Source organism: Gekko japonicus, unplaced genomic scaffold, assembly GCF_001447785.1.
Source record: "Gekko japonicus isolate JY-2015 unplaced genomic scaffold, Gekko_japonicus_V1.1 scaffold769, whole genome shotgun sequence".
NCBI lineage: Eukaryota > Metazoa > Chordata > Lepidosauria > Squamata > Gekkonidae > Gekko > Gekko japonicus.
The window spans coordinates 229,252-243,606 of NW_015175993.1; the positions used below are offsets into that span (position 1 = coordinate 229,252).

General features: G+C 45.4%; 1 protein-coding gene across 2 annotated transcripts in view; it reads left to right on the forward strand.

The window, feature by feature from the left end:
• LOC107123193 (arf-GAP with GTPase, ANK repeat and PH domain-containing protein 1-like) overlaps positions 1-14,355 on the forward strand; it is a 440,455-nt gene that overhangs the window by 43,981 nt on the left and 382,119 nt on the right. For both annotated transcript variants that reach the window (XM_015426385.1, XM_015426386.1), the window contains exon 2: positions 8,336-8,394. In XM_015426385.1, the coding sequence (XP_015281871.1) occupies positions 8,336-8,394 (59 nt within the window). The remainder of the gene's footprint in view (positions 1-8,335; positions 8,395-14,355) is intronic.

Consider the following 14,355-nt stretch of genomic DNA (forward strand, 5'->3'; position numbering starts at 1 on the left):
GGCAGGTGCCCGTCGCTGGGCGCGGAGACCGTCGCCGAGTCCCCGAGCAGAGGTGCCTCCCGGGGGGAGCCGCAGCTGGGGCGGGAGGGGAGGGGGGGCGGTTGGCCTTGGGTCGAGGGGTGCCCCGTCATGGCCCCTGGGTGGGTGAAGGCTTGCCTGATCCAGGCTGGGAAACTCGTGGAGATTTGAGGATAGAACCCCTGGAGGACAGGGGCCTCAGTGGGATAAAATGCCATAGAGCCCATCCTCCAAAGCACCGTTTTCTCCAAGGAAACTGTAGTTTGATGATGAGCTGTAATTCCAGGGGATCCCCAGGTTCTACCTGTACAGTTGGCATCTCTACTTTGGTTCCTCTGTCCAAGGGTGGAGGCCCCCCCCCCCCCTCCCTTGGTGCTGCATTTCCGCAAGAGGAAGAGGCCCCTTCTGGCGTTTTGAAAAATAATATATCTGTATGTAGGTTACTAGGTCAGTGATTCCTCTGCCTGCAGCCCTTTGTGTGTTGTGAGTGGAATCCCGCTTTCCTGCCTTGTTGACCTGGCATCCAGTCAGAGTTCTGAAAAACACATTTTTAGGAAAAAAGTGGTTGGGGAAAAATGCTGAAGATGTGATTTTACTCGCAAGTTTGAGCAATTTTTTGAGCCTGTGTTCTATGCAGGCCACTGAAATGCTATTGGGATTTTTGAAAATCAGTGTACATCCAGGGTAGGACAAACAGACTGTGTCTGATGAAGAGAGCTTTGACTCTCAAAAGCTTACATCCTGACCATCTCGTTTCACTTTAAGGTGCTACTGGACTCATAAGGGTAGGACCCCCCCCCCCACCTGACTAGTAAAGCATGCAGGCTGACAGTACCGTTAGGGCAGAAGTGGCAGTTCCATACTAGGGAGATGCCAAATGGGTGGCATGCCACGCTCGTCCTCTGTGGCTCTGGGAATCGTTTGGAGAATGGCAAGGGAAACTCTCAGCATCCCACCAGAGGTGCCACCACTCTTCTCCCTGGGCTTCTCAAGGGTTAACACCTGATCACGATGGCACTAAGAACTTTTTTGTGAGGAAAGGCAGATTATAATCTTTACTTGGGATGCAGAGTTTGCTAAATTTGAATTCAAAAAATCTGAAGGTTAACCACATTTCAGAACCCGGGTACACGTAGGATATCCACATGAGGAAAGACAGACGGTCCTGTACATTGGGGGTGGAAAGTGCTGTCAAATTGCAGCTGCCTTAAGGTTTGCAAGGCAAGAGACATATAGAGGTGGTCTGCCATTGTCTGCCTCTGTGTAGCAGCCCTGGACTTAAGATCATAGAATCACAGCATTGGAAGTGTTTGTCCAGCTGCTGCTTACAGACTGCCAGTGAGGGGGAGCTCACCACCTCCCTAGGTAGCCGATTCCACTATTGCACAACTCTTGCTGTAAAAAAAGATTTTCCAAAGATCCAGCCGGTAAAACGTAGTGGTCTCTCATCCGAGTACTATCCAGGGCCACAACCCTGCTTAGCTGCCAACATCTGATGAGATTAGGCTAGCCTGGGCCATCCATGTCAGGGTGTTCTGTCTACTAGTGGTTTTTAAATGAAATATAGTAAAAGAATCTGCAGTCGTAGCAGCTCCCCCAAACCCTGAAAACAGCATTTCCTCTTTGGGATGAGAACTGCAGAGTTGTTGGTGTCTTTTAAATGGGGCAGAATTGGCGAACATGGAAGCAGCTGTTCAACTGGAAAAGTCTTACTTATAATTTTTTAAAAATTATATCACATTTCTTTCTTGGTTTGAAGCAGCTAATAGAAAAATATGTCAATTTGGTTCTGAATCCCCGTTAAGAACAGCATCAACTTTTAACAGAGCAGGAAAAAATAGGCCAGAGACTGAAAAGCGTCAACCAAAGGCTCACTTAAGAAAAGTTTTGGGTCGCTCTGAGACTCCCGAGTGAAGGAGTGCCACACTCAAAGATGTTGCAGGTCTCATGGAAGCCAGATGGACCCCTCTCAAAGGAGATGGTGGGTTGACCTTAAATAGGGGGATGTTTCAATCAATGTAAAATAATAATTTAGGGAGGAATCCTAAGAAGCAGTCTTTTGTTGTTGTTGTTCAGTCGCATAGTCAAGTCCGACTCTTCGCGACCCCATGGACCAGATCACGCCAGGCCTTCCGGTCTTCTGCCGTCCTCTGAAGTTTGCTCAACTTCATGTTGGTTGCATTGTTGCAGTCTACTCAGAAGGAAATCCCCAGTTACTCAGTGGGGCTTGTTCCCATGGAAGTGTCCTTAGGATTGCAGACTTAATCACTGCTGGAGACTAATTTAGTTGCTACGTAATATGCCTTTTGCTTGTTTTGCACACAGCTTTTCATCTCAGCCCTGGGCAGTCAGTAACCTGGAGCTGTTTGTTATCAATGGCAAACTGGATAGTGGGGATCTGAACTGGGTCTATGCGCCTTAGCCACAGCCCTTGGGCGCCTCAGTTTTGCTGTGACATTTGTCACGGGTCCGCCAATTATGATGTCTTGCCCTCTTCATCTCTGCGCTGTTGAGTGAATGCGTGCATGGCCTTTCCAGAAGAGAGCTCTCAGATGTAACAGCCACAGGGCACTGTGGAATTCCTCCTATCAGACATATTGAACAGCCAGTGTGGTTTAGTGGTTAGTGTCAGACTAGGATTGGGGAGACTGGGGTTTGGATTCCCCCCTCTTTTCTGGTGGCCTTGGGCCAGCATACACAGAGCCTCAAAGTGTAGTTGGGAGGATGAAATGGGGGGAGGGAGGAGAACTATATTGTAAGTTGCTTTGGGTCCCAGTTGAAGAGAAAGGTGTGGTTTAAATGAAGTAAATAAATAAATACCTACCGATGCTTGTTCTTTATCCATCTCCTGCAGAGAGGGCATCCAGTGAGATCACACACAGTGCCTGTCTGTGTTATTGCCACCACTGAGTGTCACTTCTGTGGCACAGAGAGACTCTGGTGCCTGTGTCTGGCCCGTTATGGGTAAAAGGCCAGAAGGCAGAGATGTATAAAAGGTTGTAGGGCATTGTGATGTCATTACAGGTGACCATGTGGGCTCCTGTTAGAGGCAGATGTGTGTAAACAGCCTTGTGGGCTCAGTGGAGACATCGGAAAGGTAGAGGTGTCTATTTTATTTTATTTGTTCAGGTATTTATACCTTGCTTTTCTCCCCAGTGGGGACCCAAAGCGCCTTACACCCTTGTTCTCCCCTCCATTTTATCCTCATAGCCATCATCCTGTGAGGTATTTATTTATTTTATTCCATTTATATCCCGCCCTCCCGTAATTTTTTATATCAATGGCAGATTGAACAACTTTTAAAAAATCTGCACAGTCAGTCAGGAGCCCTGCTGGGTAAATGTCCAACCTAGCCATGCCCACTTTCTAAAAACACCTGGTGGGTGCCAGGGAGGGTATCAGCAGCGAGTGGCATGGGGCTCATGGTTGCCAGGTTGGGGACCCCTGCTCTAACCACTACACCACTTGGCTTCAACAGGGGAGACGTGGGTACAAATCTCTGCTTAACGAAGAGGCTCTCTGAATGTCCTCCTGGAGCTAGTCTGCTTTTGCATATTCCATTTTTCAACCTTTCACATTGCCACTGTGTTAAATTTGCTGTGTGGCCGAGACTTCACTTAATAGCAGCTTGCTTCCTCTTCCCCTAAAGTCACTATAGTTAAGACAGCATAGCAAGAGTCCCATAGCTACATTGTGAGTCCTTTAGGGACAGAGGTGCAGCAACGTATTGTTGCTACAGGATCTTTGTATTTTAGGCAATAAATAAATGCACCGTGTCATCCAGTGAATTAGCCCCTTCCCTGCTTGCATCACTGCATTAATCAGTTGAACTCTGCACAGATTTACAGTTCGTTTGCAAAATGAGAGGATTTTAGGAATATTAATTGCAGGTCTTCCCTGTTGTGGAACAGCGATGGACCCTATTTAACCCCAGATAAAATGTATTCACATTGGCATGCTTAGAATGTATGTTTAATCTCTAATGTGGCTAGAGAAATGGCTCTGTTTCATATAGCTAAGTCGTGTGTGTGTGTGTGGGGGGGGAAATCTGTCTTTCTACCATTATTTAACCATCCCGATTATGGGAAGTAGGAATTTGGAGTGTCAGTCCTCTCTTATCTTAGATATCAAGAGTTTGTACTCCAGAGTCCAATAGGACGGCAACTGCTTGCTGTTCCAGCTGAATTTAAAGTGTATCTTTGCTATTTTGTCGCATTAGATTTCCTTGTGAACAGAGGCCTTTGACTATTATACCTGGCATAAGAGTTGTTTTGGAATTTTAATCTGGGGATCACTTGTGCTGTATAAATTCCAGACAGTTTTCTTAAAGGAGATTACAAAAAAAAAAAAAGACTTTCATTTTGGTAGTATTTAATGAGTTCGGTTGCCAATTCCACAAAATGGGTTGCTGTGTGGTAGGAGAGTGTGGAGGAATGATGGAGCATAGAGATAAGGTGATGTGAGCAAAGCCTGGGTGGGGGCACTGATTTCGGGGGGAGAAACCGGAAGCAGCAATGATACTGCCGTGTTTTGGTACTGTATATGGCCAGAACTGGCTTAATTTTATGAGAAGCTGTATGTTATTCCCACAGGGATCCTTTGACTTAAAATCTTATAGCTTCTGTGCCCATTGGGCCTTGAATTAAATCAATGACCTTTAACATATTTTGATGTAAATATTGCTGTGGGTTGATTCAGTGGGTTTTAAAAAACAAATCGGGAAGGCTTATTTCAGAACCAAAGTAGATGCCAGATGCGCGGAAATAACCAGATGATTAAGAACTGAACTGGTATTATGGTCACTGGCTGGCTTAAGTACGGGAGAGAGACCGGATGGTGCACACAGTAATTTTCATGCTAGCACAAAAACTGGTGTGTTGCTTCATTTATATTTGCTACCTACCATTTACCCGATGGCTCCCAAGAACTAGGTTGTGTCCACTAAGAATGCCCCTTCCAGCTCCCCCTCTTAGCTTTCATAAGTAACGTAATCAGCGCCATCGAGAAACCACCTTTTTCTCATGAGAAGTGAAGGGAGGGAGGTGTTCTCTAAGGCTTTGCTGGTCCATCAGTTTAGTGTTTGATGTGGAGTTGTGCTTAGCTGTTGGAGGTCAGTACAGCGTGTTCACTGACCCCCCCCCAATAGCCGTGGGCAGTTCATTCCAAAAGGCAGTTCTTTATCGTATATATGATACAACTGATTGATCAACCAAAGAAAGGGCTAGATTTTCTTTGTGCAATGCAGCTGCATTTCCAAGCACAAACCTTTCTAGCAATATGCCTGAATAATAGTCTTCTCTGTCTTCACAGCTGACTTATGGAGTCCCTTGTGGGGTTTTCAAGGCAAGAGGTGTTTAGAGGTAGTTTGGCATTGTCTGCCTCCACGTCATGATCCTGGTATTTCCTGGTGGTCTCCCAAATGTTGACCAGGGCCAACCTTGCTTAGCTTCCAAGATCTGAAGAGATCGGGCCAGCCTGGGCTATCCAGGTCCGGAAAACTAGTTTGTGGTGATGGAAAATTCCATCACGTTGCAGTCGACTTATGGCGACCCTGTAGGGATTTCAAGGGAAGATACTTGAGAGGTGGTTTGCCATTGCCAGCCTCTGCTTCGTGACCTTAGACTTCCAGTTGGTCTTCCATCCAAATACTAGCCCAGGACTGTCCCTGCTTAGCTTCTGAGATCTGACAAAATCGGGCTAGCTTGGGCTATAGCCTGTTGGTCACTGGATGAGCTTAGTTCTGTGCTACAATTTAAACTTGTAAAAAATTAAGGTGTACCTGTGACGACCTCGTACTGATAACTTCACACTGAGTGTAACGGTACATCCTATTAGGATTGTCCAAAATGTTACACAGTCATCAAGCGAACGTGGAATTCTCCATAACTCTTAATATAAGAACATAAGAGATGCCAATGTTGGATCAGGCCAAAGGCCCATCCAGTCCAACACCCTGTGTCACACAGTGGCCAGAAATACCAGGTGCCATCAGGAGGTCCACCAGTGGGGCCAGGACACTAGAAGCCATCCCACGCATGACCCCCCCCCCCAAGCACCAAGAAGACAGAGCATCACTTGCCCCAGAGCCCCTCTTCATTAGCTGGTATGTTTAGTTTTTTACAAAAAAGAAAGAAAAGGAAGAAAAGAGGATGGGTAGAGAGGCGTGATGTCTGTGGTTTTAAATTTTGGTTTGTTTGTTGAGTTGTGATTTTAAATTTTGGTTTTTTTAAAAAATGTGTTTAATGTATTTTATTTTTGTGTGTTTTATCTATGTTGTAAACTGCCTTGAGCTCCATAATGGAGGAAAGGGGACTAATAAATGTTTTAAATAAATAATAGTTGCTTGTGGACATGATAGGAAAGCACAAGTTTGTGGCACTCTTAATGTGGAGTATTGGAAGTATTGCAGTGGAGTTTCCCCCCCCCCCCTTTGTGCTTTCGTTAATCTGGATGTTCAGTATGTGATTTCTGTGAGTCTTAAAATCTTTTCAATACTTTTTAATATTTTATCTTTATTAGGACCAACCAACACATAGTGCACTACTGCTGCACTTAAATCTTTTCTGCGAACCATCGTATTTACCTGTGCAGTTTTTCATACATTTAAAGTAGTTGTTTAGATAGTTCACCCAATGTCCATTTAATATCTTACAGGAGAAAAAAAGAAATTGTATGTTGCTTAAGAGTTTTAATATATTTTCCTTTAATAAATGCCTTTTTTGGCAGCTCATGCTGAAGGAAGCTTTTCTTATTTCATATTACGGCATAGTAGGTCGCATTCAAGCGTAAGGTTTTGGGAATTAATCTTGGTTGGGTCTTGTCTGCCCCCCTTCCGGGGGGGGGGGGGAAGCTCTGAAATTGAAGATGAAACCACAAACTGTGGCTGGTTGGGAATGTGGAAGTCTTCAGTATCCAATAAACCATAGTGCCATTGAGTTGTAAGGGCTGCGTAGTTGAGTGTTTGATGTAGTGGTTAGGAGTGCAGACTCTAGTCTGGGAGAACTGGGTTTGTTTCCCCACTCCTCCACATTCAGCTGCTGGTGTGACCTTGGGTCAGTCACAAGTTCTTTCAGAGCTGTTCTCTCAAGGACAGTTCTCAAAAGAGCTCTCTCAGCCCCACCTACTTCACAGGGTGTCTGTTGTGGGGAGGGGAAGGGGAAGGAGAAGGAGATTGTGAGCAGCTCTGAGACACCTTCGGGTAGTGAAGGGCAGGGTATAAATCCAATCTCTTCTTCTTATGTTACACTACCAACAGAATAAAGATGCTTCCCACGGATTGTTCTGCTACTAATAATGGGCCTAAATTGGCGATTGTGGGGGGTTTTACCTGGCAGACACTTCAGGCCTTTTGCTGCCATCCTCAAATAATTAAGAAAATAAAAGTGCCTTTGCGGAAGAAGTTTGAGAATGTGTGAGGTTTATAAGTGTGCTGGTCCCTCAGATTGCAAAAGAAAGCTGCCACAATATAGTGGCCAGTGTGCCAGTGGTAAGCGTGGCCCAGAGAGCATGTGCAAGAGCATTCTTGGTGCTCTCATTCTAGTGTGGGGGCCCATCTAGCACCTGGGTGCAGCCACCTCCCCTCTGTCATTGTGCCCTTCCCCTTTGATGAACACATATGAACACGTATGAAGCTGCTTTATACTGAATCAGCCCATCAATGTCTGTATTGTCTAAGACTGGCAGTGGCTCTCCAGGGTCTCAGGTAGAGGTCTTTTCTCATCACTTACTGCCTGATCCTTTTACCTGGAGATGCCAGGGATTGTACCTGGGACCTTCCGTATGCAAAGCCAGAGGCTCTTCCACTGAGCCACGGCCCCTCCCTTATGCATGTGAAGGCAGCTGCAGGTACGAGAGAGACAGGTTTGACAGGCAGTCCCCCCCAGTCTCTTAAGACAAGAGCCGAATGTTGTCTTGGCACTTTGGGGCAACAGGGACTTTGGTCACCAAAGGGCAGCTGGTCTTTTCGAGCCTTGTCCTGTTGCAGTGATGGAAACTTTTCTGTATTGTTAACTTCTCCAAGCGTCTTTGAGATGCAAGCCCTTCATAGGAGTCCTTTAAAGCGCCCAGGCTTCAGCCGTAGAGCAAAGCCCCTACAGCTTTCACCAGTCTCTATAATGATTCTCTTCCATTTATATGTTGGCTCGTTTTCAGAAAAGAAACCTTATCTTTCGGGCAAGAAGAGCACAGTCTTTGTGGTTAAGTACAGTTTGGACCCATGGCTCACTTTATCACGTCAGCTTATCGCTTTTAGGGAAAACTTAGTAGTGCTGTGTTGTGTTGTTAAAATTGCTTTATAAAAACATGTTCAATTTTACAGATGCCTTTGTAAATAGCCAGGAATGGACACTAAGTCGTTCTGTGCCAGAACTCAAAGTGGTAAGTAAGCTTTCAGTGTTTGCATTTCCTCTTCTGTTTTGAACTGATGTATTTTGATCCTTCAGATGACAGATGTGTTTCGCTTAGCTGTTGAAATATCATTAACTATGAAAGATCGGTCACTAAAAACATGAGAAACGTAGCCTGTTTGTGAGGGAACCTAGTTGACCGCTGCGCATATATCTACAGACGAACAGATAGCCTTCAGAATGCAGTGGGTCATAATTATGGGGGAGGAAATACATTTTCTCCTGGGTCAGAAATTAGAATAGAAGGGTTTACACGGCCTCAAGCCAGGCATTGGAGCAGGGGTGAAATCCTGTCATCTTCCCCTCCATCAGCCAGCTGTTCTTCTTCACACCGATATATGATACTTGAGTCATGATGCAGCAGGCGTCTGGGCTGGATCCGGAGCAAGGACTGTGCAAGGATTGCCATCTACCTGGCTTTTTCCTCCCCCTAGCAGTCCTTAGTAGCCCTGGTAAAGTTTATTCCCGGGATCTCGGTACCCCTTTTGCCAGCTGAGCTCTGCTTGTGGAAGAGGCAGGAAGAGAGCAATTTTTGCCCCGTTCCTCCTCTCCAGTGCACCCTCCTAAACCATGTGGCTGTTACTCTACACAGGTCCCATAACCCCAGGAATAAATTTTCCTAGGATCAAAAATGGGAAAGGGAAAGCTAGAAGACTGGTTGCCATTGGCTCCTCCTGCTGGTGGATTGCAAGATCCAGCCCATGTCTTGCCTCCTGCTTCTTGGGTCTGGAAGATGGCAGAGTATTGAAGCCCTGGGACTAAATTGTTGAAAGCCGTCCAGTTGTTGGTTTTATGTGGTTCTGGCCTTGTCAGGTGAGGACCAGTAACTTGTACCAGCACATGTTGATTTTTCTCTAAACTCTTATTTGGAAGTTATTCTGCTCTTGGCAGATTCTAAGGATATGAGATCCGGGTCAGAGGAAAAAAATTTAAATTTAATCTTAAATATCATTTTTCTCGTAACCTGAGTTTTAAATAATAGATTCCTTTCAGTACTGAGGTCAGTAATGCCAAGTTACATTGAAAGGACCCGCAAGATACTGAAAAAGATAAATGTGGTAACAAATAACATCAGTATTGTTTTATCTCTGATAAGGGTTGGAATGAAACCTTTTCCTGCCTAGATGCCATTGTGGTATTGATTGGTTGAGTCCTTATTTCAAGATGCTTTACTATTAATGACAGCATTATGAAAAAACTTACAGATTATATTTGGGGTCACTACCCTGAGCCGAATTTCAGTGTATCTCATGGTAGTAAAACGTCCCACATGCACCAAAACAACCCAAATCTGTTTCTGGTGGTTGGAATCTGTGTGTTTCACAACTTCCAAAGACTGTTTCAAACATTCAGATACTTGGTTCCTCACTTTTACCATGAGGTGGAATGATTTTTGTTGTTGTTGTTGGGATTCTCCCCTCCCTCTTTACATATTTAGTAGCTTACCCTTGTTCCATGAATGTTACTAAGCCCTCTTTCTGTGAAATGAGGAAGGGGCCGTATCTCTCGAGAGCCCTTAACAGTGCTTTCCTGGACCAGTGGTTTCTGTAGAAACTCATGAGGTATTTTTTACTTCAATATCCCCAGTATGTTTACATTGTCAAGAGTTTAAAAAAGAAAAGAAATCCCAGTCGCATCTATTAGCATTTCTTAGTGTAAAAAACGTCAGTTCTCAAAATGAGTGGCTATTTTTCTGGGGTTCTTTTATACCTGAATTGCTTTTTTGTATACAGAAAGCAGTAAGTGGCTGTACTTTGGAGACACTGGGAGAAAGTCTAAGCAGGCCTACTTGGAGGTCAGTCCCATTTTATTCATTGGGTCTCTCTCCCAGGAAGGTGCTGCCAGGAATGGATTTCACCTCAGTTGTCTGGCAAATGGTTGCCTGTAGTGTATGCTTTGTGGAACGTTACATTGCAAGGCCTTTCCTTTTCCCTAGCTGTAAACTGTGAAACTTTGTTGAATGGGCAAGATGTGGGATGTGGGAAAGGCTGTTTAGTCAGGAGTTGGCCATAACTGGCAAGGCTGCAAGTAGCCTCCTTCAGTATTTTAAGATTTTAAGTTCGTGGTAAAAAATTTAAGTTGTAAACTGCAAAGTGTTAAACACCTGTCCCATACTTGAACTTGCCCTCTTGTCCAACAATTAGAGCCACAATGGGTGCGTTCAGACGCGGCGTTTGCAATGGTATAGGTTCCGGTTGCAATCAGTGTACTTACCGGCGTTCACACGTAGAACATCTGCCTTCCGTCCCTAACCGTTGCAAAGCCCTTTACACCGTTGTACTCTGCCACTAGGTCCCCAAGTGGTGGTATCCTGAGTACAACGGTTGTAATCGCTGTACCCCCGTCTGATCGCTCTCCACCGTTCCAGAGCCACTTCCGTTCGGAAGCCTGAGGCTTCCGATTTTCGCCCACCATTTTTTTTTGTTAGGTTGCTGATACGTGCTTGGGCGAAGCTTCGCCCCGGCGTTTGATTTTTTTAAAAAGAAAAGGCCCTTAGTTTAACTTTCCGGAGTAGTCTAGGACTTTAGGGAGGCCAGTTTGGGCTTTAAACTTTAAAGGTAAGTCCTTACCTTTAAACTTTAAATGTAATACGGGGTGCTTTGAGCATGGGCAAAGATCGCCATTCTGTGGATGGCTGCCTATGCGCATGCTCAAATTGAGTTAAAAAAACCAACGCCGACGCCCACAGCATGTGAACAGGCATACAGCGATGGGCTCCGCTGTGAGGGAGGTAAGTGTGATCGCGTTTCAGCCGGCATAAACTGCACCGGTTCCAACCGGTACAGTTTATGCCAGCTGAAACGCCCCGTCCGAACACACCCAATGAGAGGAAAGAGAAGAGATTAGAGGAGGTATATGAGGTGGGGAAGGTGGTGTAGAAGCAAAATGGATTTGCCTCAAGTACGTACATAACATATGTATGTGATGTCAAGTCACAGTTGATTTATGGCAACCGCAGCAAAGGGCCCTTCAAGGCTGATGAGAAGCAGAGGTGGTGTGCCATTGGCTTTCTCAGCAGAGCTGTCTTTGGCCGTCTCCCGTCCATGTACTGACTCTGCTTAGTTTCTGAGATCTGAAGAGATTGGGCCATATCATGCCGCCTTCCGTCCAATCTCAAGGGCATTCAGTACTCAGTTGCATATATTTCTAAAAATTGCTGACCAGGTATGCCCATACTTCTCACTTGCCATGTGCCTAGCTTGTATTTAACTGCTTAAATTGAGAATGCTTTCCACCTACGCCTCTATGGGTGGGGCTCGTGCCAGTTTGCCAGAGAGTCAGTTTGGTGTAGTGGTTAAGAGCACAGACTCTAATCTGGGAGAACTGGGGTTGATTCCCCACTCCTCCACATGCAGCTGCTGGTGTGACCTTGGGTCAGCTACAGTTTCTTTCAGAGAGATGTTCTCTCATCATTCCTTGAAAGAGCTCTCTCAGCCCCATCTACCTCACAGAGTGTCTGTTGTGGGGAGCAGAAGAGAAAGGAGATTGTAAACTGCTTTGAGACTCCGAGTGAAGGGCACGGTATAAATCCAATCTCCTCTTCCTTCATGCGACTTCCCATTTCTAGAGAATAAGATGTTTATAGTAGTTGCCTTAAAACAGAATTTTTTGGCTTGGGCATAAAGCTCCAAATGTCATGAACAATACCTAGTATTATGTTAGTGACACAGACTAGGAGAGAGTAATTCAGAATGAAGTTGATCTGCTTCTGTCTTTCTTGCCAGATGCCCATCACCTGAGTGTGTCAGATCATGTACAGTTGTCTCACGCAGATAGAATAATCTCTCTGATGTCTAGTATTGTCCCATCAGTTCCAGTCTGAAGAATCTGTCAGGTATCCAGTGAATTCTCAGGACAATCTTTTTGCAGTTTTAGATCCAAAGAGACTTGTTAGTTGGTTGGTTCTTCAGGATTCGTTCCATTGTTTGAGGCCTGTATTTGCAGTCCAGCCTCTGTGTTCTGTTCACGGCATAGCCTGTCAGGAGCAAGTCCTGGAACTGTGCTGTGATGGGAGTAAAGTTGTTTGTGTGCCCTTTTCAGCTTAAGGTGTGACAGGAGGTCTTGAAATTCTGATACAGCTGACGTTTCAAGACCAAACTTAACCCGGAGTTGGTGTTCTAAGTTATGAATGTTGCCAAAAATGCAGTAGAATAGGTAGATGCAGGTTGTTTTGGCAGTCGACAAAATAATTAATGTTCTCCTTTTCGGCTATCAACAGAGGTGGATGTCTGAGACCAGCTTATTTATCTTTTTACTTGCTTCCTTCATACTTCACATTTCTCACCCACGGGGGACGCAGAGCAGTTTACATTGTTCTCCTCCACAACCCTGTGAGGTGAGGTAGGTTAGGCTGAGAGTGTATGACTGGTCTGATGTCACCCAGTGAGCTGGCTTAGTCCTAGCTGGCATGCCGCCCTAGTCCCAAGAAAGGATTGGGGTGTGTGTGTGTGAATAGTTGTTCCTAGCTTGCCTGAGAATGGTTGCAAAGCTTGAACTGCCCTCGCTTTTAGCAGCTATCATCCGGCAATCTACAAAATGGTCTGAAGCATTTTGTTGTGGGTCCAAACTTGTTCTATTTAGTATAGTATGTCTTTGGCCCCCATATCTTGCTGCTGTTCAGATCATCTATGCGATCATTCCCAATGGTTTTTGTTTTTGTTTAAATTATGTTCTGGGACGTGTCCTCAGTAGAAGGCACAGTGGGGGTGGGGGTGGTTCTGACACCCAGACTCAACTTTGCCCTGGTCTTTCTTGTTTCTCTTCCTCTGAACTTATATTGAAAGGGGAAAGAGTTTATGGCACCTTACTCCTGCTCCTTCCACTGGCTCCTTTCTACGCAACCAGAACCATGGAAACCATCTGTCCTTCCCAGCCCCCATCCCACTCCATTTTAAGGGAGCTGTGCACTCGACACAGGCCTTGTTTGCTGGCCTGGCCTTCCTTGGGAACTCCTGTTCTTGCGAGAGATTCTGGAGAGGGCTGTGGGGACAGTTGTCGTGACAGTTGCCTGAATAGGTGATGGCCTCTCTTCTGGCCTCAGGAGCCGTATAGAGGACATTGCTCATCAGTGCCAATCTTCCCCCGCGGTGTGGAAATGCGTGTCTTTTGGTGCACTCAGTTCATGTGGGTTGACAGTGTGCCTAAGCAAGGCCTCAGGTAAGCTGTGCCTGCACCCTGGAACATGCCTCAGAATTCTCTGGAATATGCTGTTGTTCCATGGCAGACAAGACAGTTGGTGAATTCTTGGAGGGTATGAAAGTGTCCTCTGAAGGTTGGAAATTCTGAATAATATTTCTACAGATTGGATATTGTTTTAGTTTCTTAATCAGTTGGGACCTCAGAAGGTCCCAAATGTAGAGGCTCTCTTAACCTTCATTTAAGAGATTGGTAACTGCTGCAGTATTATGTGCTTTATACTCATGTTTTATATTCATTTTGTTTCTAGGATTATGTAAAAGCAACAGTCCTTGGTATGAAATCAGCCCTTTAATTTTCAGGATTGTGCATGTGCAGGGCTATTTTTGGGCAGGAACACACAGGAACGAGTTCCGGCTGGCTTCCAAGTTGGCCACACCCAGCAGGAACTCATTAGCATAATAGGCCACACCCAACAGCAGAAACTCATTAGGATTGGCTACATTAGGGGTGTGTGGCCTAACATGCAAAGGAGTTCCTGCTACAAAAAAGCCCTGGGTTTTGACAGCAAACAAGGTAAACAGAATAACAAGCAAAAGGTGGGTGTGGCTGGATGAGCACACTTCTGGTAACATGGGGATGTGGCCTATAATGCCAATAAGCTGTGCTGTCAGGGGTGTGGCCTAATATTCTAATACGTTTCTGCTGGCCTAATATTCTAATATGTTTCTGCTGGGCTTTTTCCACAAAAAAAGCCCTGTGCATGTACATTCCCATTTTGTTGAGAATGACCTAC